A 25,313-nucleotide genomic window follows, 5' to 3' on the forward strand; every position below is an offset into this window, starting at 1 on the left:
TATGACCCCAAATTGTTCCCCTCCCTGGCCACACCATGGGAGGAACGTCAGCCTAAGGGTGGCAGCGGATCTTATTCGCCCCGGTATCTTCTATGTTCAAGAGATGATGGGGGATTCTTTCATGACAACAAAGCCCTTTAAATACTGGGGCCGCCACACATCTCAGTGTGGCACATGGCACATATTCGGCCAGTGATCTCTTAGTTTGCAGTCCTGGCCTTCTCCCATCTATCCTCTGGAGAGCACATTATGACCTGTGTGATAGTGACCACTTCTCCATCTTCCTATCACTGCCCCGGCGTCAGGCCCACAGATTCCTGATCAGATGGGCTATAAACAAGGCAGACTGGGACGTTTTCACCTCTCCTGTTCCTATTGAATCTCCCCCTCGTGGTAACATAAATGTGGTGGTTGAGCAGGTAACTACAACGATCTTTTCTGCAGCAGAAAATGCAATTCCTCACTCTTTAGGGTGCCCGAGGTGTAAGGCAGTCCCTTCGTGGTCGCCGGAAGTCGCTGAAGCAATTAAGGAGCGTCGACGAGCTCTACAGCGGCGTAAGCAGCACCCTTCCCTGGAGCACCTCATAGCCTTTAAACGGCTCTGTGCCCGTGTTTGACTCCTTATGAAACAATGGGAGAAGGAGTGTTGGGGGAGAGATACGTCTCCACCATTGGGTGCCACATGTCACCTTCCCAAGTTTGGGCAAAGATCAGACGCCTTTTTGGGTACCAGGCCCCAACAGCTATTCCCAGTGTTACCATAAATGGTGAGTTATGTACCGACTCAAACGCGATTACCGAGCATTTGGCGGAGCACTTTGCTCGAGCCTCTGCATCAGAGAATTACCCCCCAGCCTTTCGCACACTCAAACGGCGGCAGTAAGGGAACATCCTCTCATTCACTACACGCTGCAGTGAATCCTATAACGCCCCATTTACAGAGTGGGAGCTCCTCAGTGCCCTTGCACATTGCCCCGACACAGCTCCTGGGCCTGATCACATCCACAGCCAGATGATTAAACATCCCTCATCTGACTACAAGTGACATCTTCTCGTCATCTTCAACTGGATCTGGCGCTATAGCATCTTTCCATCGCAGTGGCGGGAGAGCACCATCATTCTGGTGCTCAAACCCAATAAAAACCCGCTTGATGTGGATAGCTATCGGCCCATCAGCGTCACCAACGTTCTTTGTAAGCTGCTAGAATGTATGGTATGTCGGCAGTTGGGTTGGGTCCTGGAGTCACATGGCTTACTGGCTCCATGTCAGGACGGCTGGTGACGGGAGCTTTTAGGACGAGTCCAGTGACCAGTGTCCTTGCAGAGGCTGGAGTCCCTCCATAGAAGGTCAGCCATGCACAACTGCTCTCCAGTTACGTTGCACACATTCGTAGTTCTCCTGCGCATCCAAATTACCGTCTCCTTTTCCCACCTACGGCAGTTCATATCCTGCATCGGCGGCCCGTGTCGGGGCTTACGGTTGCAGTCCACGTCCGATCCCTTGTATCTGAACTGGAGTCCTTGCCTTTACCATGTATACTCAAGGTCCAGTTGCATACATCTCTATGGTGTACACCTAGGCTGCAGCTTCACCTGGACCTTTCACATATCCCAAAAGACTCAGTTCACCCTGCAGCTCTCCGCTGTCACGTCATCTTGATTCTTGACATGTACTGAGGCCATGAAGTGGTTTACACTGATGGCTCAATGGCTGATGGTCACGTCGGCTTCGCGTGTGCCCATGTAGGACATATTGAACAGCATTCTTTGCCTGATGGCTGCAGTGTTTTCACTGCAGGACTGGTAGCTATATCTCATGCTCTTGAGCACATCCATTAATGCCCTGGGGAGTCGTTTCTTCTGTGTAATGACTCCTTGAGCTGCCTACAAGCTATCAACCAGTGCTACCCTCGTCGTCCTTTGGTAGTGACCATCCAGGAGTCCATCTATGCCCTGGAATGGTCCGGTCGTTCAGTGGTGTTTGTGTGGACCCCAGGATACTTCCTAGACAACGAACTTGCTGTGACAGGCTGACCAAACAGACTACACAGAAACCGCTTATGGAGATCAGCATTCCAATAACTGACCTGCATTCGTTTTTACGTCAGCAGGTTTTCAGGCTTTGGGAGACGGAATAGCATAGTCTCAGTACGCACAACAAACTGCGTTCCATTAAGGAGACTACGAATGTGTGGCAGTCCTCCATGCGGGCCTCTCGCAGGGACTCGGTAGTTCTCTGCCAGCTCCGAATTGGCCACGCTTGGGCGATCCACGGCAACCTCCTGTGCCATGAAGTCCCGCCTCAGTGTTGACGCGGTGCCCGGATGCCAGTGGCCCACATTCTGGTGCACTGTCCCACTTTGACTGCCCTGTGACAAAATCTTTGGTTACCGGACTCATTGATGCAAATTTTATCTGACAACGTGTCTCGGCTGATTTAGTTTTACATTTTATTCATGATGATGGGTTTTATCATTTGATCTAAATTTTAGCGCATTTCCTTTGTCTCACTGTGCCCTCCACCCTAGTGCTTTTAGGGTGGAGGTTTTAATGTGGTGCAGAGTGGCTGGCTTCTCATTTTTATTCTCATAGTCAGCCAGCCATGGTAATCTGTTTTGTCGTGTTAATGTCTTCTACCTGTTTCTTGCATTTCTGTGGTTTTCTTCTCCCCTTTTTTCCATGTAAGTGTTTGTTGCCCTTCCATCGCTCTTGTCCTTTTTTCATTTTTTTATGTTGTCAGTCTTGCTTGTTTTATTCTCACCCTTGTGGCATTGTGTTATCGGAACAAGGGACTGATGACGTATCAGCTTGGTCCTTTCCCCCCTCTTTTAAACAAAACAAATAACCAACCAACCCATCCAACAGTTTCCACCCCCACTGTCCTATCAACTCCTCCCCATTCTCGTCCCCCCCCCCCCCTCCCCAAATTTATTTGCAGCCCTCTGCCAATGCATATGCCCATCTTTCTCTGCTCCTCTCCTTTTTTGTTCCTTTTTCCCTGCCTCCCTGCCCGCTATCTCATGACTCTGCACGTGTTGACAGTCTATCCTTGCACACTCCACCAGAGAACATTCGTCTCACCCCACCCATACACTACTATCCCTTCCCCATCCCTGCCCTCTCCAGATTGCTGCTTTCGTCCAATGTGATAGTTCAATTCTGACCTGAGATGCTGGCGTTGGCAGTTGTGTGTGCATGAGGTGTTCTAGCTTGTTTTTAACTGTGCCTGTCTGCAACTAGGATAGTCTTCTTTATGGTAGGTAGCAATCTGTCTTTTCTGTATTGTTGATTTCCCATGTGTTTCTCTCCTCACCGATTCTGTCGAAAACCTTCTCATTTCTTAGCATTCAACTTAATTATGAATATTCTTCTATAGGATTTTTCCTATTTGCCCACAGTCCCTTATTCAGTTTCATACAATGAGGGCTCCAAATGTACATGTTCATAAATTTTTTCCTCAAATTAAGGTCTGTTTGATACATGCCAGGAATGTCCTCTTTGTCTTCTTATGTCTGCTGCAACCGTCATGTGTTATTTTGCTTCCAAGAAAGCACGATTGCTTCAGTTTATCTACTTAATGGTCGTCTACTTGAAGGTAAATGTCTCACTAATCCCATTTCTGCTACTCTTCACTTCTTTAATCTTTCTCCAGTTCACTCTCAGTCCGTCTCTTTCAGTATATCCTGCAAGTCTTTATTGCTTTAACTGAGAATAGAAATGCCATCTGCAAATCTTATCATTGATATACTACCAATCATTACTAATATATAAATCACTCACTTCTGCCAAATATCTTTCAACTTTTTGGCATTGGCGTCGTCCCCAGATGACATTTTCTATGTTTTTCCTACTCCAGCTGCTGATAAACAACTATGAAAACAACACTTGCAATTTTCAGAGTTTCATCTTCCATTTTTACAGATGTGATGTGCACATACTGGAACTATTTTGTGTACCTATGACCACTCGACTACATTTTTTGCGGATCCGCTCTGTGCAATCGTGCATGGCGCTGCACCTCGTAACGTGGACATGGCTTAATGTTTGCACTCTCACTGCACTAAAATTTATTTAATACATTTCCCAAAATTGCTTTAATTTATCAACACCCACGATCCAATGTACAAAAATTGCTTGCTTTTTGATATTGAAAGCACAATTAAATTAGCTTGAAGTGATGTTACTAATGTTCCTTATGGTCTAAGAGTTATCTAAGACTTACAGCAGCAGGAGCAAATAATTTATTTTTCTGTCTTACGTTGTTCTTGTTACAGATGGTTTCCATAAAGTTGTGTCAATTGAAAGTGGTGGTTTGAAAGTTGATAAAGACGAAATGGAATTTGCACATCAGTGTTTCCTAATGGGTCATCCTTACCTGTTGGAGCACATTAAAAGGAAGGTAAGTACATTATTTTGTAGAATAATTGTGTTTAGAATAGATCACTACACTCAATTGAGTCAGGAATTGAAAAAAACTAAGGCTTGTACTGCTTTTGCTTTATACTTGCTTCTTCTGTGACTGAATTGCATATGGATGAATTAGAAGTAGATTCAGAAGCTGAAGGCATAGTGAAGAAATCACATTGATGAATTACAAATAAGACAATGTAATTTTTTTTATTTTCTGGCCATTCTCCCTCACTTGAAAAAAGATATATATGGAGATGACCTGAAAGACTGAGTCTTGGAACTCGTCTTGATCAAGAATTCCGGAAGGGTAGCAGTTTTATTGGTTTAACAACCACTTACATATGTTTCACTTTAATTTCTTCATGTAGCAGCAGGTTACAGTGTTAGGGAGCTTAATAATTTAATTTCTCATTTATTTATCCGTAAATTCGTCAGGTTCTGTGAGACATAGATAGCCAGAGTTACGTGGAATGAATCACTACATGATGGAAAACTGATAAAATTTAAAAGTAATGGAGAGGACTATAAAAATTAGAGAAATAAACATTTACTGTACTGTATACAGCAGTACTTCACCATACAAGGCTCTCAATTATTGCAACAAATTCCTGTCCACAATAATATTAGTGTGCCAAAGGAGGCCTTTACACATAGTTCAAAATATAACAATATTATGAAAAGAATAGTTACTACTCACCATACGGCAGATGTACTGAGTTGCAGATAGGCACAACAAAAAGACTGTCAGAAAGTGAGCTTTCACCCAATAAGGCCTTCATTGAAAATAGACTACATACACACTCACATAAACATAACATGCCCCCCCCCCCCCTCCACAAACACACACACACACACACACACACACACACACACACACACACACGACCACAGTCTCTAGTTGGCAAAGCCAGACTGTGAGCAGCAGCACATGATGTGAGAGTTAACAGGGCAGAGGGGGGGGGGGGGGGGAGGCTGGGGTAGGGAGGAGGTGGCAGAAATGGCAAAGTATTGCTGCTTGTGGGAGCGTACAGGGATGAGGTGTAGTGAGGGTGGGACAGCTGGGTGCAGTTGGAAGGTTAGATGAAGGGCAGGGAGTGGCGGGGGGGGGGGGGTGTAGCAGAAAAGGAGAGAAGTAAACAGACTGAGAGTGTGTTGGTGGAATAGAGGGCTGTGTAGTGCTGGAATGGAAAGAGGGAATGGGGTAGATGGGTAAGGAAAATGACTAACGGAGGTTGAGGCCAGGAGGGTTACGGGAACATGGGATTTACTGCAGTAAGAGTTCCCACCTGTGCAAATCAGAAAAGCTGGTGCTGGTGGGAAAGATCCAGATGGTGCAAGCTGTGAAGCAGTCATTGAGATGAAAAATGTTTTTCATTGTCTCCAACTCCTACCTACACCCAACACTTGGTTGCCTCTCCCATCATGCACTGCTACTTGCAGTCTGGCTTGTCGTGTGTGCGTGGCTTTTTTAAAGTATGCCCACACATCACTGCATTCCTTCTTTCTTAGGGTGGTATGGATTATTGAGACATCCATGCTGTCCTCATTTGCTGGTCCCTGGCTAATGTGGCATGCTGCAACGGGAGCATATGACCGGAAGTGCTTTGGGTGCAGACACATTCTGCACACATCTTCCCATGTCAAATCATATGGCAACACCAGGGCACCTGGGTTGTTTCCATGTTGACCTCAGGCATCGGCTCTGGCGATAGTGCTCACGATGCTGATGATGTTACAGGAAAACCGTCAACCATCTGCTGTTCGGCAATATCAATATGGAAACAAAGCAATTCCTCCTGATCAAATCCTGGATCCGGGGCGGGCTCTGAAGGTGGTCACACACGCACACGCACGCGCGCACACACACACACACACACACACACACACACACACACACTCGACTGAGGTGCCATGTGTGGAGGATATAGCACTGCCGAATGCGCAGCCATTTGAAAGTAAGTGTATGTGTCACTGCAATTGTCATTCAAATTTTTCATTTCTGCTGGAAGTATGTTGAAAGCAAAACCCGCAGAATAGTACATACCTTTATAAACAGTGGTTGAAGAAGTGTCGTCAAGGTGTTTATCATTTCTCTGGCCAGTGTTTGTTGTTTGAGTTTTGCAGTTACTTTTGAATGAATCTATATTATTTACCATAGTAATTCACGAAAATATTAAGAACTTCAAAAGTGCAAGTGCTTGTTAGTACAGGGCACTATTGTTTTCATAATAAACAGAAACTTCCTTCTCTGAGTGGTTTGTTAACTTGCATCAAAAATGGAGTGTCTGAATATTATTTCTTGACACAATATATACAACAAAATGGAAGAATGAAATTCATAATAATGTTTTGTAGTAGTCTAAAGGTGCTGTGTGAAGCTGTGAAGAGCAGACAGGAACTAACTGGAAGTTCGCTGTGTGTATTTAATTTTTGTTACACTTTTTTTAAATGCTGTAATGATTGATTGTTATCGGCTGGCAATATATTATTTACAGATACCTGTTAACAAAACAGAAGATGGCCGTGCGGGAACAAAGCCAGAACTTGTAAATAAGGTTTTAAATGAAGTTAAAAATATGAAAGGACGTCAGGACACTTTGGATTCTCAACTTGCTGCAATGAAAAGAGAAAATGAAGTTCTGTGGAGGGAAGTGGCTGTATTAAGACAAAAACACATGAAACAGCAACAAATTGTGAACAAGGTTGGAGATTACTGATGTAAGCTTTACGTAAAGCTCAAGGTCATTTGTACATACACTTACATGTGTCTGTCGCTTACAGTTAATTCAGTTCCTCGTATCAATGGTGCAGTCATCACGAAATGGAGGCATTGGAGTGAAGAGGCATTACCCCCTTATGCTCAATGATATTACAAATCGACCAAGCAAGTCACCCAAGCTGAGTGAAGACACTTCAGAAATGAATTCTGTTACAGTAAGTGTGCCACTGAAAAATTCTGTCTTCTGCTAGCATATCTTTGTAGTACTTATGGTTCTTTTATGTAGGATAATCACTCTCCTACTGGGCCAGTCATTCATGAATTAGATCCAACAGAACTGCTGGACGACTGTGGAACAGTTACGGAAGAGGTGCCTAATAATGATTTCCTAGCATCAAAGTAAGTGTTCAGTTTTCCAAACTTGTGTATTTTTTTTGATTGCATATAATATTGAGTTTCATAGAAGCTAATAATTTCAGTCTATGCAGTGCTGAAATTGGTGAAGTGCGTAGTCCAGCATCTCCTGCAGAGAAAACTCAGAACACGAGAAACTCTACATTGGAAGACCCTGATGTACTGTTAGAACTGGCTGAAGAATATCCATTAAATCCAGAAATTCTGATATCAGTTTCTGAAACAGATAATTTGACAGAAAATGCATCAAAAACACAGAAATCAAAAGTGAAAATAGAAAGTTCAAAGGCAAAGAAGCGCAAAAGTAAACTGCTGAATAATCTTAAACATAAAACTGTACCTCAGAAGAAATATCAACTTGACAGGTAAGCACATCAATACACCACAAATGAAAATATCAGACAAGGTTTTTTTTTGTAAAGAATGTGTTTTTTTGTGCCATGAGTAGTGAAGGTAGTGTTGTTAAAATGATGTTTTTCATGTTTGATATTACTTGCAGTTATAAAAACTTGTAGTAAGGCTTCATATTAGTACAGAAATTTGACCACACGCTATCTGTTGTAAATAAGGGAGAAATACAAGCCAACATACATCTCAGATATGTAGCAAGAATGTTGAGGCTCAGTGTACACTGACAGAAGAAGGGATGAGTTCAAATGTTCAGATCTAGGGGATTCTCTTGTCCGCTAAAGTCTCAAGAAAATTTGTAGGTTTTCAGGGCCAGAGTCCATCTCATCTTGTAAAATATTGTAAAAGGTTTTGACCACTGTATGAGAGATGACTGAGATAGTGAAGTCCTCCACTAACTACAATGATGGTTTAAGGAATCCATTATCGTGGTTGCCAGCAGTAGCTAGTGAACAAATAGACTGAGCTCATGAGGCAGCCACAAACACTTCTGTGGAAGATACACAAGAAACTGACCATATCCTAACTGCCACCAGACACCATGGGAACAATAAAAACCACATCTGGATTACCACTGTGGGCCAGTAAAATTTGATCTTAAATTTAGTCAATAGATATCATCAGTTTTCTTCCTCTCCAACTCCAGTATCCAGTCAAGTGTGAATCTTATACACTTCAGAGCTGGAGTTTTTGTTTTATAAGGCAGTGAATGGTGGCATTGAATAAATGTGCCTCATTTCTTTGAAGTGTATTTTTCAGTGGTTATCTACGGTAATTATTTCCTTTAGCTTTAGCCTTAGTCTTTATCTTAAGAGTGATCATAGTTTATTTTATTCTTCAGGTCCGTTACACTGGAGAGAGTTAATGACAAAGTAAACACCTACGTATATGAAAATAGTGGGAAGACAATACCAAAAAGTGGAACAGATGACATTGAGATATCATTGGTGGCTGCAAATGATGCTGCTATTTCTGCTATTAGTAATGCAGCAGCTGCTGCTGCAGCAGTAGGAAAGACTGAGACTGATACATTAGGTTCATCAGATTGCAAAACATTTGTTCCAAGTGAGCCTTTGAATATTGACAAAGTACCACCATCCAGTGCTTCAAATGGAGAAGCGAACTTGACTCTTGCATGTGCTGGCAACAATGCATCTGAGAATTTTATTAACAGGTGCGGTTATTTTGAGTTACTTGCAAATGTTTTTTTATTTCTAATATAATTTATTCATGTTAAGCTCCTGTATTTCCAGTAGCTTTTTATATTTGTAAATTCACGAGGAGCGTTCTAGCTTCTTCCAATAATTACAGATACTGAAAATGCAATTATGTGACTTTAATTATTTGTGGCGGTGTAAATATGTTCTTTTCGGTATTTTTTTAATTAAAAAATTGCGATAGTGTAGTTTTCATTCAGTTTCAGCATAAGTAATATGTAAATACTAAATTTCTCTCTTCTAGCTTATACTATGTGAGCTGGCACAGTTGTTATGTTATGGAATTGCATCTTTCCAGTCATCCTAATTTAGTTTTTTTGTGATTTCATATAAACCATCACAGATAAGTACTGGACTGCTTCCTTTGTTTAGGCTGTGACTGATTCTTTCCACTCATCTCTGCTCTTAAGACCTTATGTCCAAGAGGAATTTTTTTTTTAATCTGAAAAGAAACACACAATTTTGTATATCTTTCAGGTACAAATTGGTAGGACAGAATGGACAGTGGGAAATAGATGTTTCAAGAATTTATGTGAAAAGCACTGCTGAAAATGTGTTTGCTATTGTGTGAAAAAAATATTCTTTGCTTCATGTGAATGTGCTTGAAAGCAACCACTTCTTTAATTGAAATGATATTGTTCTATTATTTACCAGTTGGTACCTTCCATGACTCTGTATATAATGCTCACTTAGTCCCAAAGAATCATTAAAATAATAATGAACCAGTGGTTTTTCTGACGAGTGAGAGGACGTAGCAATTGATATTTAGGCAGCTATAAAGTGATGGTAGAAGATTTTGACTTTAAGATATTGTGTATTTTCTGCATAGTATTACGGCAGAGTGCGTAGTGGAACATAGAACTGTTATAGGAAAGAGGCCAGATTCTAATACTGTTCCAAACCATCAGATGAATATGTTTAACAATGAAAATAATCAATTATGATAATATAATATAAACATATAATAAAAAAATCTACTCACCAAGCGGCGGCAAGGGAACATGCACGCAAAAGGATTTAACTTCTACAAGCTTTTGGAGCCAGTGGCTCCTTCTTGTGGCAAGAAGAGTTGGAGGGGAAGGAAGAGGGGTGAAGGTAAAGGACTGGAGAGGTTTAGGGAAAGGGGTACAGTTCAGAAAAGTCACCCAGAACCCCGGGTCAGGGGAGACTTAATGCGTGGGATGAGAGGGAAAGACTGTTTGATAGAGATGCTACATTTAAGAGTTGTTGTTGTTGTGGTCTTCAGTCCTGAGACTGGTTTGATGCAGCTCTCCATGCTACTCTATCCTGTGCAACCTTCTTCATCTCCCAGTACCTACTGCAACCTATATCCTTCTGAATCTGCTTTGTATATTCATCTCTTGGTCTCCCTCTACGATTTTTACCCTCCACGCTGCCTCCAATACTAAATGGGTGATCCCTTGATGCCTCAGAACATGTCCTACCAACCGATCCCTTCTTCTAGTCAAGTTGAGCCACAAACTTCTCTTCTCCCCAATCCTATTCAGTACCTCCTCATTAGTTATGTGATCTACCCATCTAACCTTCAGCATTCTTCTGTTGCACCACATTTCGAAAGCTTGTATTCTCTTCTTGTCCAAACTATTTTTCGTCCATGTTTCACAGCCATACAAGGCTACACTCCATTCAAATACTTTCGGAAACGATTTCCTGGCACTTAAATCAATACTCGATGTTAACAAATTTCTCTTGTTCGGAAACTCTTTCCTTGCCATTGCCAGTCTACATTTTATATCCTCTCTACTTCGACAGTCATCAGTTATTTTGCTCCCCAAATAGCAAAACTCCTTTACTACTTTAAGTGTTTCATTTCCTATTCTAATTCCCTCAGCATCACCCGACTTAATTCGACTACATTCCATTATCCTTGTTTTGCTTTTGTTGATGTTCATCTTATATCCTCCCTTCAAGACATTATCCATTCCGTTCAACTGCTCTTCCAAGTCCTATGCTGTCTCTGACAGAATTACAATGTCATCGGCAAACCTCAAAGTTTTTATTTCTTCTCCATGGATTTTAATACATACTCCGAATTTTTCTTTTGTTTCCTTTATTGCTTCCTCAATATACAGATTGAATAACATCGGGGAAAGGCTACAACCCTGTCTCACTCCCTTCCCGACCACTGCTTCCCTTTCATGTCCCTCGACTCATAACTGCCATCTGGTATCTGTACAAATTGTAAATAGCCTTTCGCTCCCTGTATTTTACCCCTGCCATTTTCAGAATGTGAAAGAGAGTATTCCAGTCAACATTGTCAAAAGCTTTCTCTAAGTCTACAAATGCTAGAAACGTAGGTTTGCCTTTCCTTAATCTAGCTTCTAAAATAAGTCGTAGGGTCAGTATTGCTTCACGTGTTCCAATATTTCTACGGAATCCAAACTGATCTTCCCCGAAGTCGGATTCTACTAGTTTTTCCATTTGTCTGTAAAGAATTCGCGTTAGTATTTTGCAGCTGTGACTTATTAAACTGATTGTTTGGTAATTTTCACATCTGTCAACACCTGCTTTCTTTGGGATTGGAATTATTATATTCTTCTTGAAGTCTGAGGGAATTTCGCCTGTCTCATACATCTTGCTCACCAGATGGTAGAGTTTTGTCAGGACTGGCGCTCCCAAGGCCGTCAGTAGTTCCAATGGAATGTTGTCTACTCCGGGGGCCTTGTTTCAACTCAGGTCTTTCAGTGCTCTGTCAAACTCTTCACACAGTATCATATCTCCCATTTAATCTTCATCTACATCCTCTTCTATTTCCATGATATTGTCCTCAAGTACATCGCCCTTGTATAGACCCTCTATATACTCCTTCCACCTTTCTGCTTTCCATTCTTTGCTTAGAACTGGGTTTCTTGATGTTCATACAAGTGTTTCTCGTATCTCCAAAGGTCTCTTTAAGTTTCCTGTAGGCAGTATCTATCTTACCCCTCGTGAGATACGCTTCTACATCCTTACATTTGTCCTCTAGCCATCCCTGCTTAGCCATTTTGCACTTCCTGTCGATCTCATTTTTGAGACGTTTGTATTCCTTTTTGCCTGCTTCATTTACTGTATTTTTATATTTTCTCCTTTCATCAATTAAATTCAATATTTCTTCTGTTACCCAAGGATTTCTACTAGCCCTCGTCTTTTTACCTACTTGATCCTCTGCTGCCTTCACTACTTTATCCCCCAAAGATACCCATTCTTCTTCTACTGTATTTCTTTCCCCCATTCCTGTCAATTGTTCCCTTATGCTCTCCCTGAAACTCTGTACAACCACTGGTTTAGTCAGTTTATCCAGGTCCCATCTCCTTAAATTCCTACCTTTTTGCAGTTTCTTCAGTTTTAGTCTACAGTTCATAACCAACAGATTGTGGTCAGAATCCACATCTGCCCCTGGAAATGTCTTACAATTTAAAATCTGGTTCCTAAAACTCTGTCTTGCCATTATATAATCTATCTGAAACCTGTCAGTATCTCCAGGCTTCTTCCATGTATACAGCCTTCTTTTATGATTCTTAAACCAAGTGTTAGCTATGATTAAGTTGTGCTTTGTGCAAAATTCTACCAGTCGGCTTCCTCTTTCATTTCTTAGCCCCAGTCCATATTCACCTACTATGTTTCCTTCTCTCCCTTTTCCTACACTCGAATTCCAGTCACCTATGACTATTAAATTTTCGTCTCCCTTCACTATCTGAATAATTTATTTGATTTCCTCATACATTTCTTCAATTTCTTCGTCATCTGCAGAGCTAGTTGGCATATAAACTTGTACTACTGTGGTAGGCGTGGGCTTCGTGTCTATCTTGGCCACAATAATGCGTTCACTATGCTGCTCGTAGTAGCTTACCCGCACTCCTATTTTTTTATTCATTATTAAACCTACTCCTGCATTACCCCTATTTGATTTTGTATTTATAATCCTGTATTCGCCTGACCAAAAGTCTTGTTCCTCCTGCCACCGAACTTCACTGATTCCAACTGTATCTAACTTTAACCTATCCATTTCCCTTTTTAAATTTTCTAACCTACCTGCCCGATTAAGGGATCTGACATTCCACTCCCCAATCCGTAGAACGCCAGTTTTGTTTCTCTTGATGACGACATCCTCTTGAGTAGTCCCTGCCCAGAGATCCGAATGGGGGACTAGTTTACCTCCGGAATATTTTATCCAAGAGGATGCCATCATCATTTAACCATACAGTAAAGCTGCATGCCCCCGGGAAAAATTACGGCCGAGTTATCAGTGTCAAAATAGCTGCAGTAGTGGATGAGTGATTAGAATGCCACAGTCTTCATCAGATGCAAAAATCTCGCTCACTTTCACACAAGCACAATACATAGGCAGTGGTGAGGGAAGATGCTGGTACTGCCTGTAGGAACGGCTATGGATGTAGTGGCGATTGACTAGGGCTTTTTGGTGCAACTGTGCTGATGGGAGCAGGGGGGGGGGGGGGCGTCAGTTGAGGGAGAAAGAGGAGAGGAGAGAGGGGAACTACTATGCAGGATAGGTGGCATGTGTGGTACTGGATTTGGAGCAGGGAAGGGAATAAGCAGGTGAAGGACACAGAATGCCAGAGGTTGAAACTGGTTATGGCAGTGAACAATATTGTGAAGAGAGAGTTCCCACTTGCACAGTTCAGACGAGATGGTGTCGGTGAGAAAAATTCAGGTGGCGCAGGCTGTGTGAAGCAGTCGTTAACATGAAGTACAACGTGTTCAGAGGCATGCTGAGCAGGTGGGTCGTCCAGCCATCTCTTGGCCACAGTTTGACGATGGCCATTCATGTGGACAGGCAGCTTGTTCGTTGTCATACCCATGTAGAATGTAGCACAGTGGTTGTAGCTAAGTTGGTAGATCACATGGCTGCTTTCACAGATGACACTGCCTTTAGTTGGTTTTGAGGGGGTGTGGGATACCTGCAACAGGGCTGGGAGATGCCTGAAAGGGCTGAGGGTGGTGGTGGTGGTGGTGGTGGTATGTACGATGTGTGGAACAGATCTTGCACCTAGATCTGTTTCAGGGATATGAGCCATGAGGCAACGAGTTGAAAGCAGGGTTAGTGTAGAGACAGACAGTGAGATTGTTTAGGTTGGGTGGACAGTAGAAGACCATCATGGGAAGGGTGGGGAGTATAGTGGGGATGATATTGCTCATTTCACATCATGTGTACTAATTTTCTCTGTTAGCTGAAACCATTCCTCTTTCCTCACCAACGTCTACAGTTTTGGAACTGCCTGTGTTAATTCCTTTACATCCATTTATAATATCTTTGACAGCAACATGACACAGCGTTTATCACACAGATGTCACTTTAGGAGAAGTGGGTTTCAAATCCCTCTAAACATCCAGTTTATTGGTTTGTGATTATGTGGTTTCTGTAAATTGATTATATTGAATATTTAAATGTTTTCTTTGGAAGATAGAAATTCACAAAGTCAATTTCCTTCCCCACCTGAACTTCTGATCTATATTTAATGACCTTTATTTATAGCCTAATTTTGTTGTATTGTGGAAACTCATTTATCGGGATCTGATTGACCCATAGCATTTTCCTTAATAGGACAGTAACTGGACAGTGTTTGATTGATACTCAAGATCAATAGTGGCAACAATATATGCCCAGAATCATTAAATTTAAGTTCACCCAATCACCTTACACATATCCTGACAATTTTTCAGTTAACAAGTTGGCATTATCTGTACAGTACTATTTGTCCCCTTTTGTTGTGAGTGTAAAATGACGTTAAAGAGAAAGAAGGTGGTAGTGTCCATGGACAAAAGGTTAGATGCACTGCCAAGGACGATTAAAAAGAATTGTTGAAAAATATTGCTGACATGTTTTACATTGAAGCATTGCTTTGATTCCATGATGCTCACAAGGAGAGGTTCCCAGTGGTGGGATTAACTTTTTGAAATCATCTATACGGTGATTAAATCAAGGTCCCAAGTATCACACCCTGCAGCCATTCGCACTGGTGGGTCCTAGTTTGTGAGTAATTGTCGAAATAAATTTCAGAATATTGTGATGCTCTTTAACTTTATAAAAAAGGTATGTTTAACAGACTGGTAGTGCAGTGTATAGTAGTGCAGTGTAATGGTCAAGGTACAGACATCAATGCAAAAGATAGTGGATTCTAATAACGTCAGATACATTGATTTTTTTTTATTTTTAAATCATTATCTAAATACCTTGGCTATTTTTTATTCAGCTTGGCTATTCTTTATCCAATTAAATGGGTTGAGTGTAATTTTTTATTTCTATTTCTTTGTCACATCAGCCAGGTTATGCAGCCTAATGGCCAAGGTACAAGCCTCACTTCCAAAAAGTAGTGTGTTCAAATCTTGTCAGGTACTTTGAAATTTTGTATTTTTAAATCATTATCTTAATACTGTGGCAATTTTTTATCCAGTTAATTGGGGTAAATGTATTTTTTTATTTATATTTCTTTGTCAGATCATTTTAATCACTGTATTAACTTTCTCAACTGCTCTCATTTTTCTTCCATCATTGTTTTTCAATTTGGAATCTTTGTGCATTTGAATTTAATTTTTTTTATTTATCTGTCATGATACAGAAACATTTGAAACTGCCGAAGTATTGGTTACAAAATAAAAGAAGAAAAAACCTGTTTATATTGACTATGTAGTAGTGTCAAAAATTCATTTTTAATAAATTACTATTGCTCTATGGATGAAATAATGCAGATGAAGATTTAATCGAAAAAGGGGATGACAAATAATTCAAAATTCAAGCAAATTGAGGAACAGAAATAACGAATGCATTAATGAGGACATAAATATAGGATGTTAAAATGGTAGAAATTAATGTAAGTGAATGCACAATAGTAATTAAAATCTCATGAACAAAGATTCCAAGTGGAAAAAGGGTGATAGGAATAAAAATGAGAGTAAATGAAAAAATTTAATTGACGTGACAAAGCAGTGGAAATAAAAAATTACATTTAAACCAATTAATTGGTTAAAAATGATGATGAAAGTCATTTTAATAAAGATAAAAAATAAAAATTTTCCAACCCCCTGATGAGGTTTGAACCCACAACCTTTAGGATGTGAGGCTTCCTCCTTGACCATTACACTGCTCATCCAGTCTCTTAAACATCCCTTTTTCCAAATTTGTAGACACTCACCCGAAATTCCTAATATTTTTCCACCGATTGCTCGCAAACTAGTGCCCACCAGAGTGAATGGCTACAGGGTGTGACCTGGGACCTTGACGTAAATCAGAATGTAGATAATTTCAAAAAGTCAGTCCCACTGCTGGGGACCTCTCCTTGTCAGGCACAGGTTACAAGTGTGAACGAGTGGCTGTGAAATGACTATGATGCCAACTATGATGGATTATCTGACAAAATTAGTATTCAATCTGAAAACAGTATTGTTGTGGCACACAGCAAATAAAATTGGTTTTTGAATCTGTTTATTGGTAGGCTAAAACACATGCTGGCACACTGTACAATAACATGAAGCTGGCCGGAGGAGATAGAAGGTCAGTAACATAACATCGTCTAAATCTTGGGGGCTGCATGATAAGTAACAGGTGACAGCACAGTGTTGACTGAAGCTGGAAGGCTCTTGTTGGCCTAGATATAGACAAGCGTAGACATCACTGATGTTGTGGTGCTATTTTTTAGTCTGTGTGCAGAGCTGGTGGTGTAGCCGTGCACAGTAGGCCAACAGTGGACCCTCTGGTGTCGATCCCTGCATCTAGGGCGAGCAAGCTTTAGCTCAGTGCATCGAACAACATCTGTGGTCTGCTGGCACAGTCAGTTGCACATGCAGCCAGCACAGAATACAGATCAGGAGTGAGGCAGATGGTGAAAGGTACTGGTAACTGTGGGTTTACCACAATTATGGCATGTACAGAGGCAACAATACAGATGGACTTAATAATGGTTTATTTAGAATGATAGATGAAAATAACGTCAGCTGAACTGTTGCTAGTGTAATGTCTATGTGATGGTATTGCATATAAGTGACATAAAAATCTGGCCCAAAAGAAAGTTCCTGATTATTTCAGTGTATAAAACTTCCTTTTTCCGTTTCAATATCCAGTCAGTATTTATGTGAAAATAATGTATAATTTGACAATAGAAAGTCCAGGTTGTAATATCAAAATATTATGAAAACGATAGATTGCTACTCACAGTAAAGATTACATGTTGAGGGACGGTGAAAAGACTGTTACACAATGAGCTTTTGGCAAAATCCTTCGTCAGAAATAAAAACGGCCTGAGATAGTGACCATGACTGCGTGAGGTGAGATTGCTTGTGTAAATGTGTGTGTGTTTTCTTTTCAGTCTGCAACTCAGTGTGTCCTCTTCATGGTGAATAGCAGTATGTCCTTTGAATAATATAGCTAATGTATAATTTTTTCTTTATCTGAAAATAAATACAACATATGTCACAACATTTAATCCATGTTTTTTGTGACCTGGAGTATCCAGATTTTTAAGTATCCAGATGACTTATTGTTGAATAGTCCGAAAAAGAAGGTTCCAATGTACTTCCTTTTCTAATGTTTTCTGTAATCTTGTATACTTTGGTTTTGCAGTCTTTGAAGCATTGTCTTTTCACTCTTTTTTAATTTATGTAGCATTGGGTTCTCTTTTTGTCTGTTATATATACTTCTCTGCGTCCAAGGATCAGAATGATATGCACTCATTACTTCTTAATTTATTACACCCTTTAATTTGTAATTAAGCTAATTTGGCCCAAGAATTCAAATAACGGCAAGGGAAGGACTTCTTCTCAGTCTTGTTTTTTGTGTTTTTAGCATAGTTTAATGTAAGTTTGTTTAAAAGAACTGAAATGCATACAAATTATCTTTCTTGGAGTAATGTAGACTATATTAGTAAACAACAATATTATGGAAATGATAGATTGCTCACCATGTAGACCGAGCGAGGTGGCGCAGTGGTTAGACACTGGACTTGCATTCGGGAGGACGACGGTTCAATCCCGCGTCCGGCCATCCTGATTTAGGTTTTCCGTGATTTCCCTAAATCACTCCAGGCAAATGCCGGGATGGTTCCTCTGAAAGGGCACGGCCGACTTCCTTCCCCATCCATCCCTAATCCGATGAGACCGATGACCACGCTGTCTGGTCTCCTTCCCCAAAAACAGCAACAACAACAGCTCACCATGTAGAGGAGACATTGAGTTGCGGACAGGCATAACAAAAAGACTGTGCATTTGAGCTTGTAACCACAAGGCCTTACTCTAAAGTAGAAAACAAACACAACCATAAAAGCACAACTCACACACGCATGGCCTCTATCTCTGGCTGCTGAGGGTGAACGGTGTAGGGCAACTGTGCCTGATGGGAAAGTGATCTGTGGTTGGTAGGAATAAGGAGGAGGCTGAGGCAGGAGGATGAAGTGTAGCAGGGTAAAGGTGGAAGAAAGTGTAGTGCTGCCTGTGGAAGTTTTCAGGGACATGGTGGGGACTGGGTAGGGCTGCTAGATGCTGTCAGGAGGTTCTTTGGGGGCGGAGTAAAGGAGACTTGTGGGTATGTTGTGAAAGGGATGGATAGGTTTAGTTGAGGGACTTGAAAAAGTTTAGGCCAGTGGGGTTATGGGAACGTAGGATATATTGCGAGGAGAGTTCCCACATGCACAGTTCTGTACAGCAAGTGTTGGTAGGGAAAATTCAGATGACACAGACTGTGAAGCAGTCATTGAAGTGAAGTACAATGTGTTGGGCAGCATGTTCAGCAATGGAGTGTCCCAGTTGTCACTTGGCCACAACTTGTAGGTGGCCATTCATGTGGATAGATTGCTTGTTGGTTGCCATGCCCGAGTAGAAAGCATTGCAATGGTTCAACCTTAATTTATAGATCACATGGCTGCTTTCATAGATAGCCTTTGATAGGATAGGAGGTGCCTGTTACCAGCCTGGAGTAGGTGGTGGTGGTGGGAGGATGTATGGGATTGGTCTTGCATTTAGGTCTGCCGCAGGGATATGAGCTGTGAGCCAAGGAATTGGGTGCAGGTGTTGTGTAGGGTTGGGTGACGATATTGTGTTGGTTCTGTGGGTGGTGGAATACCACTCTGGGAGGAGTGAGGAGGATGGTGGGTAGGATATTCCTCATTTCAGGGTGCAACGAGAGGTAGTTGAAACCCTGGTGGAGAATGTGATGCAGTTGCTTCAGTCCTGTGTCGTACTGAGTCGTGAAGGGAGTGCTCCTTTGTTGCTGGATGGGTGATATAATTTATCCTAGACTTTCAAATTGCCACTCTTCCTCACTCATTCTCATGTATTTTTGCATGTTATTTTCTGTACTGTGCCAAAGGAACTTGGTGAACCTCGGCCAACCTCCCGATCCCCCCCCCCCCCCCCCCCCCCCCAAAAAAAAAAAAAAAAAATCTCGTTTTCTTCCCTTATTCCAGAATGCAGGTACTAACCTTCTTCAATACATTTACAAATGCTGTCATCTCTCTTCACACACATCCACCCACAGAGCTGCATCCCACATTGTCATCTTTCTATTAATTTTTGTCTTTGATCACATTGTGTTTTCATAACTAGTTTAGTTCATTTTTACCTTTCACTGTCAGGCCTACTCCCTCAGGTTTCACTTTTTTCCTCATACCTCATCTGTTCCGTTTGTCTCGTAGTTTTCATCCACATATTTTTATGTTATTTACTTAACTTTTACCCAATTTTTATCTTCTTCTGTAGATCCTTGCTCCTTCCATCTGGTCCAATACAGAAAAGTTTCCTTATCCCTCGTGATAACCCAGTCCCACATATTGTTCCTGCATCGTTGCCTAGCTCATAGAATCTTATCACCAAATGACCTTACCATCAAATTACCCATCTCTGTCTGCAACCTGTCCTTCCATGGCGACCTCCAACTGTTCAGATTCCGCCAGCCCTCGCCATCCTAATTCCTCATCTCTATCCATAAAATTCTCCTGCTCTGTAATCCCAAATTCCTGCATCCCATCTCTCACATTGGAACACTTGGCCTCCAGGAACAAGAGCAGTATGCAGACGCCACCTCAAAATACTTTCCAACCTGTTCACCACCTACTCCCACCTTCCACCACCTTTACAACAGCCTCCAAACCTCCCCCACTCCTCATAGCCAGCAAACAATGCCTCACATACCTACAGCATTTACCACACCTTCAGAAACTCCCTCCCATCACCATATAGAATCCAGAATCTAATCAGACCTGAAACACAATCATTAACCTTTGCTCCAAAAACCTCAGTCCCACAGAAGTACGAGTCCTTTCCAAAGGCCTTATCTCTAGCTCCACTCTCAAATACAGTCGTGATGGACTTGTTAAAGACTCTCCTTCTCCCAGGTGTTACAGTGGAAACACTTTTTCACCACCAACCCTACCAGTCATACTCAACCCAAAGCCAAGAGAGAAAAGGCACAGAAGATCTGTTTCTGTACAGGGTTGGAAAGGTATTACTGTCTGTGAAGGCTTCAGGGAGATCCTTGGTTTATTTCGAGAGGGACTGCTTGTCACTACAGATGCAATGGCCACAGTTAGTTAGGCTGTATGCAAGGGATTTATTTGCATGGAATGGGTGGCAGCTGTCAGAGTGGAAGTATTGCTGGTGGTTGGTAAGTTTGATATGGACACTAACATCCCTAGTGTCCATGACCTTCCCCAATGCCTAAAAGATTCCAAACCTACAACCTCTTCCCTGGTCTCCATGACCTACTATATCCTCACCTACGATCTCTTCTCCTTTCAAGGCGTCACCTACAAACAAATCTGGGTGTGGCAATGAGCATCCACACAGCACCATCGTATGCCAACTTATTCACGATTCATCTACAGGAATCCTTCCTGACCTCTCAGATCCCACACCCCTCATCTGGTACAGATTTGCTGACATTTTCATGATTTGGATCAAGGATGAGATCACCATATCCACATTCTCCAGAGCCTCTACACCTTCTCCCATATTTGCTTCATGTGGTCGTCCTAAATGTGAAAAGTCACCTTTCTTGAGTTGATCTCCACCTCAAAGGTGGCTACATGAGCACCTCCATCTATATCATACATACCAACCACCATCAATACCTCTACTTTGACAGCTGGCACCCATTCCATACCGAGAAATCCCTTCTATACAGCCTAGCCACTCACAGTCGTCGCATCTGTAGTGACGAGCAGTCCATCACGAAATACACCAAGGGTCTCACTGAGGACTTCAGAGACTGTAATTACTGTCCCAACCTTGCACAGAAACACATCTCCCATGCCTTATCTCTCCAGTCACCCACCACCTCTCAAAATTCCGCATTGTCTGGCCACAGAGGAGCATTCCCCTTGTGACTCAGTACAACCCAGGACTAGAGCGACTGAATTACATTCTCCACCAAGGTTTCGACTATCTCTCGTCATACCCTGAAATGAGGAATGTCCTACCCAAATGTTCTACCCACTATCCCGCAGTGGGATTCCACCTTCTGCCACCTGTGTGTGTGTGTGTGTGTGTGTGTGTGTGTGTTCCCCCCTGCCCTCCCCCCCAATTGAGAAGAAGGCCCTTTGGTCAAAAACTCTTTTGTTTAGCAGTCTTTCTGTTGTGCCTGCCTGCGACCCAGCATGTCCATCATATGGCGAATAGTGATCTATCCTTTTCATGATATCATCATTCTTCTATATCAGGTGTCGAAGTATGAAATGTGGATTTTTTTTTCTTAAAAAATGTTAAATTCAGAAGAATGATAAATAGTGCGGTATTCAAAGTATGCTCCATCATTTATTGTACATCTTTCCCTTTTGTTGCGAACCATTCATCGTGCCATTTTTTCGCAGCTTCTTATGAGACAAAGTGCTGCTCAGCAAGTCCGTGACCCATTGATGTAAACAGTTGGTAATCAGAGGGGGCCAAGTCTTGAGTAAGCTGCATGGGGTAGTGCTCCCAACATGTTGCGAACTAGTTTTGCCATATGTGAAGGAGCATTATCATGAAGAAAAATGACTTTCTGTTGCCTCTTTTGGTGCTGTGGCCGTTTTTTTTTTTTTTTTTTTTTTTTTTTTTTCCAAGCAGCAAACTATTCATATCAGTTGATTGTTGTTGTTAGCTTTGAATATTAATCATTCCCCAGGTTTTTAACAGCTCATAATAGACCACACCCCTCTGGTACCACCAAACACAGAACATCATCTTTCTGCCAAAGTGATTCAGTCTTGCAGTCGATGTGCCTGCATCTACCCATGATCTTTTGCACTTGGGATTCTCAAAATAAATCCACTTTTCATCCCCTGTAACTATACAATGCGAAATGACTTTTGTACTGAGTGAGCACAATCTCACATGTGTTTTTGCGCTTTTCCATTTGCCTATCGTTCAACTGATGTGGTACCCATCTGTTGGTCTTCTGAATCTTTTCCATCTCTTGTAACTATTTGGAAACAGCTTGTTGACTCATGCCCAATTGCTTGGCGAGATGCTTTTGTGTTTGTGAATCATCTTCATGCAACAACACTTCCAATCTCAAATCTTTGCATTGTTTTGCCCATTTTCCACAATTTACCATTTTTGAAACTCCAAAACCATCATTCACACGTATCTTGCGATGGAGCAGGTTCACCATAAGCATCTCGTAGTAATTAAAAAAAAAAAAAAAAAAAAAAAAAAAAAAAAAAAAGGAATGCTGTCCACAAATGATCTTTGTTCAGTATAGATTTCGACATATTGAACGCAACAAAAGAACACTCTGCACACAGTTTTCCAATTTATTACTCGTGCATGTCTTACACTTGTTGATGACACAACAAAACGACGAAGTGTCAAATCTTTATAGCACAAACTGCAGTAGTGCAACATCTGTTGTCTAAAATGTGCCTTTCATACTTTTACAGCTGGTAAATATCTCACAGCTGTAGCCAGTTAGAAACATAAATAGTCGGTTTGGAAAAAATTCAGGGTTTTTCTTCTTGATTCATTTCTCTCATGATGATTTTAAAGCTGCTGGTTGTGAGCCCTGATGAACCTGCCTCTTGAATCACTTCATCAGTATGTCGTCGATTGGTGTTTTTGACAGATGATTTTGACCGGCTACTGTGCTGTTCATCTGCTGTGTCCATGCAGCTGTGATGCCTCTGTCCCTTGAATCACTTCATCAGAGTTTAATAAATTCAGAGCCAGACCTTGTGCATTATTTAAATTGAAACCACTGGCTCTGTTTGTTAGTTTTTCTGATATTATTATTTTGGTAGACTCCTTAATTATGGTATCACAGAATGTCAGAGCTGGCTCTGAAAAACAAAAGAGCAGCAAAGGGTGTAGAGGACATTGGCAATTGAAATCTGCTATAAATAGTGGCATGAGACCAACATAGTTCACAATCTGGTTGGAGTTCAGACAGTGAGTACACATAACAGCAAAATTCCCAGCACCTGAAGAAGGCAGCTGTGTTGATTGTTGAAATATTGTGCATCAAATAGAAACAACAACTTGGCAGAACATCCGGAAACACAGTCGTGCCAAGAAAACCTAAGATTTGACATTAGTTCACTCTATAGTGAGAAGATGTTCCTCAATGTACAGAAGTTGGAAAAAATTCACCGAAAGAAAGGTCATATTCTCAGTACACTGATCTTCCTAACAAGGTGTCGAGATGAAAAAGTTGGACCTACAAGTGCTAAAATCAAACATTACCGTAACATTCCAGTGGTGAATATGATTATGTGGTGTGCAAGCCTGGCTCTAGTGAGAGAGAGGATTTGTGACACCTGACAAATGCTACAACTAACTAACTTTAAAAGAGCTTTTTCATCCCCATCTTTTCATGTCAGCTAAACACCCTGTTGATTCTTGGGAATGGGCGGTCACAAGGAGAAAATGTCTTCACACCAGAAAGCAAAATTCTGTCATTTGCACAAAAAGCAAAGACAGGATACTGGGACCCATACTATAATTACTCTCAATGACAAACTTCTGGGTGAGGATAAAGTGAAGTTACTCACTAAAAGGCTAATTTTGTGCTCACTGCAAAAATGCTACCAATAACAGATTACATCAAGTATGTGTAGCATGTAGCTTCTCTCCCACCAGGAACAGCAGAAGAGGTTCACCGCACAACTTAAAAGTCGCCAATGCTAAGATCAAACGTGTCCAAGGGAGAATAAGTAACACCGAGAAATCTGTGGGAGGACAAGAACTGTAGTTCTGCCAGCCAACAAGAGCAGTGCTAAGGTTCTACTGTCGCATGTGGGGTACAATAAGATGATTTTCAATCTTTTGAATGATGTTGCATACAGACAGATGGATGTTGATTCTACAAATGAAATTGTGAGGAAGGTAATGACTCTTCTCCATGAGTCAGGCTTACCACATAATATCATTAAAATTCTTTAAACATAATCAGCAGTGCCACCACAACTATATGGCCTTATTGAGGTACACAAGGATGAATTCTGCTAAGACCCATAGTTACTGATATTGGTGCACCTACATACCAGCTGACAAAATATGTATAAAACACTCAGCAAATGTATGGGGAAGTGCACTCACTACATCCACAACTCTGTCAGTTGTGGCTCCAGGAAGTGGATATCATAGTCAGTTTTGACATAGTCTTCACCTTTAAAAGAGTTGCACTTTTTGATTCCATGGAAGTAGTCACAGAAAAGTTTGAAGATTGTTTGACAGGACCTTTTAGGCATGTTCTGACATCTACTTATTTCCTACTTGATGGGAAATATTATGAACAAACTGATGGTGTGGCACTGGGTAATCAGTTATCACCTGTCATGGTGAAGCTATACCTGGAACATTTTGACACAAAGGCTCTAGAATCCGCCAAGTTGAAGCCATCAGTTACAAGGATGACACATTTGTAGTGTGATCACATTAAGCAAAGAAGCCTCAAGAGTTCCTGGAGCATTTAAACTCCAGCATCATAATGTAATATTCATGATGGAAATAGGGAACAACTGATGGATCCCTGGGTTACAGGTGTATGTAGAAAACCTACACACACTGATCTCTTGTCTCCATGCTTTGAGCCATCATCATCTGTGACAAAGAAATTTGATGCTAAAGACTATTGTCCATAGAGCTCAAGCAGTTTCATACAAAGAGAGACCACCAAAGAATTACAACACCTACAAATAGTTTTCTGAAGGAATGGATACACAGAT

At 41.4% G+C, this 25,313-nt stretch overlaps 1 protein-coding gene across 4 annotated transcripts in view; it reads left to right on the forward strand.

The window, feature by feature from the left end:
- The window catches only part of LOC126174842 (heat shock factor protein), a 145,185-nt gene that overhangs the window by 45,750 nt on the left and 74,122 nt on the right, over nucleotides 1-25,313 (forward strand). For 3 of the 4 annotated variants that reach the window (XM_049921226.1, XM_049921229.1, XM_049921228.1), the window contains 6 exons: nucleotides 4,275-4,399; nucleotides 6,906-7,112; nucleotides 7,192-7,344; nucleotides 7,416-7,528; nucleotides 7,609-7,908; nucleotides 8,793-9,125. In XM_049921226.1, coding sequence (XP_049777183.1) covers nucleotides 4,275-4,399; nucleotides 6,906-7,112; nucleotides 7,192-7,344; nucleotides 7,416-7,528; nucleotides 7,609-7,908; nucleotides 8,793-9,125 — 1,231 coding nt within the window. The remainder of the gene's footprint in view (nucleotides 1-4,274; nucleotides 4,400-6,905; nucleotides 7,113-7,191; nucleotides 7,345-7,415; nucleotides 7,529-7,608; nucleotides 7,909-8,792; nucleotides 9,126-25,313) is intronic. The other variant, XM_049921227.1, reaches the window with a different exon arrangement.

Source organism: Schistocerca cancellata, chromosome 3 (assembly GCF_023864275.1).
Source record: "Schistocerca cancellata isolate TAMUIC-IGC-003103 chromosome 3, iqSchCanc2.1, whole genome shotgun sequence".
Taxonomy (NCBI): domain Eukaryota; kingdom Metazoa; phylum Arthropoda; class Insecta; order Orthoptera; family Acrididae; genus Schistocerca; species Schistocerca cancellata.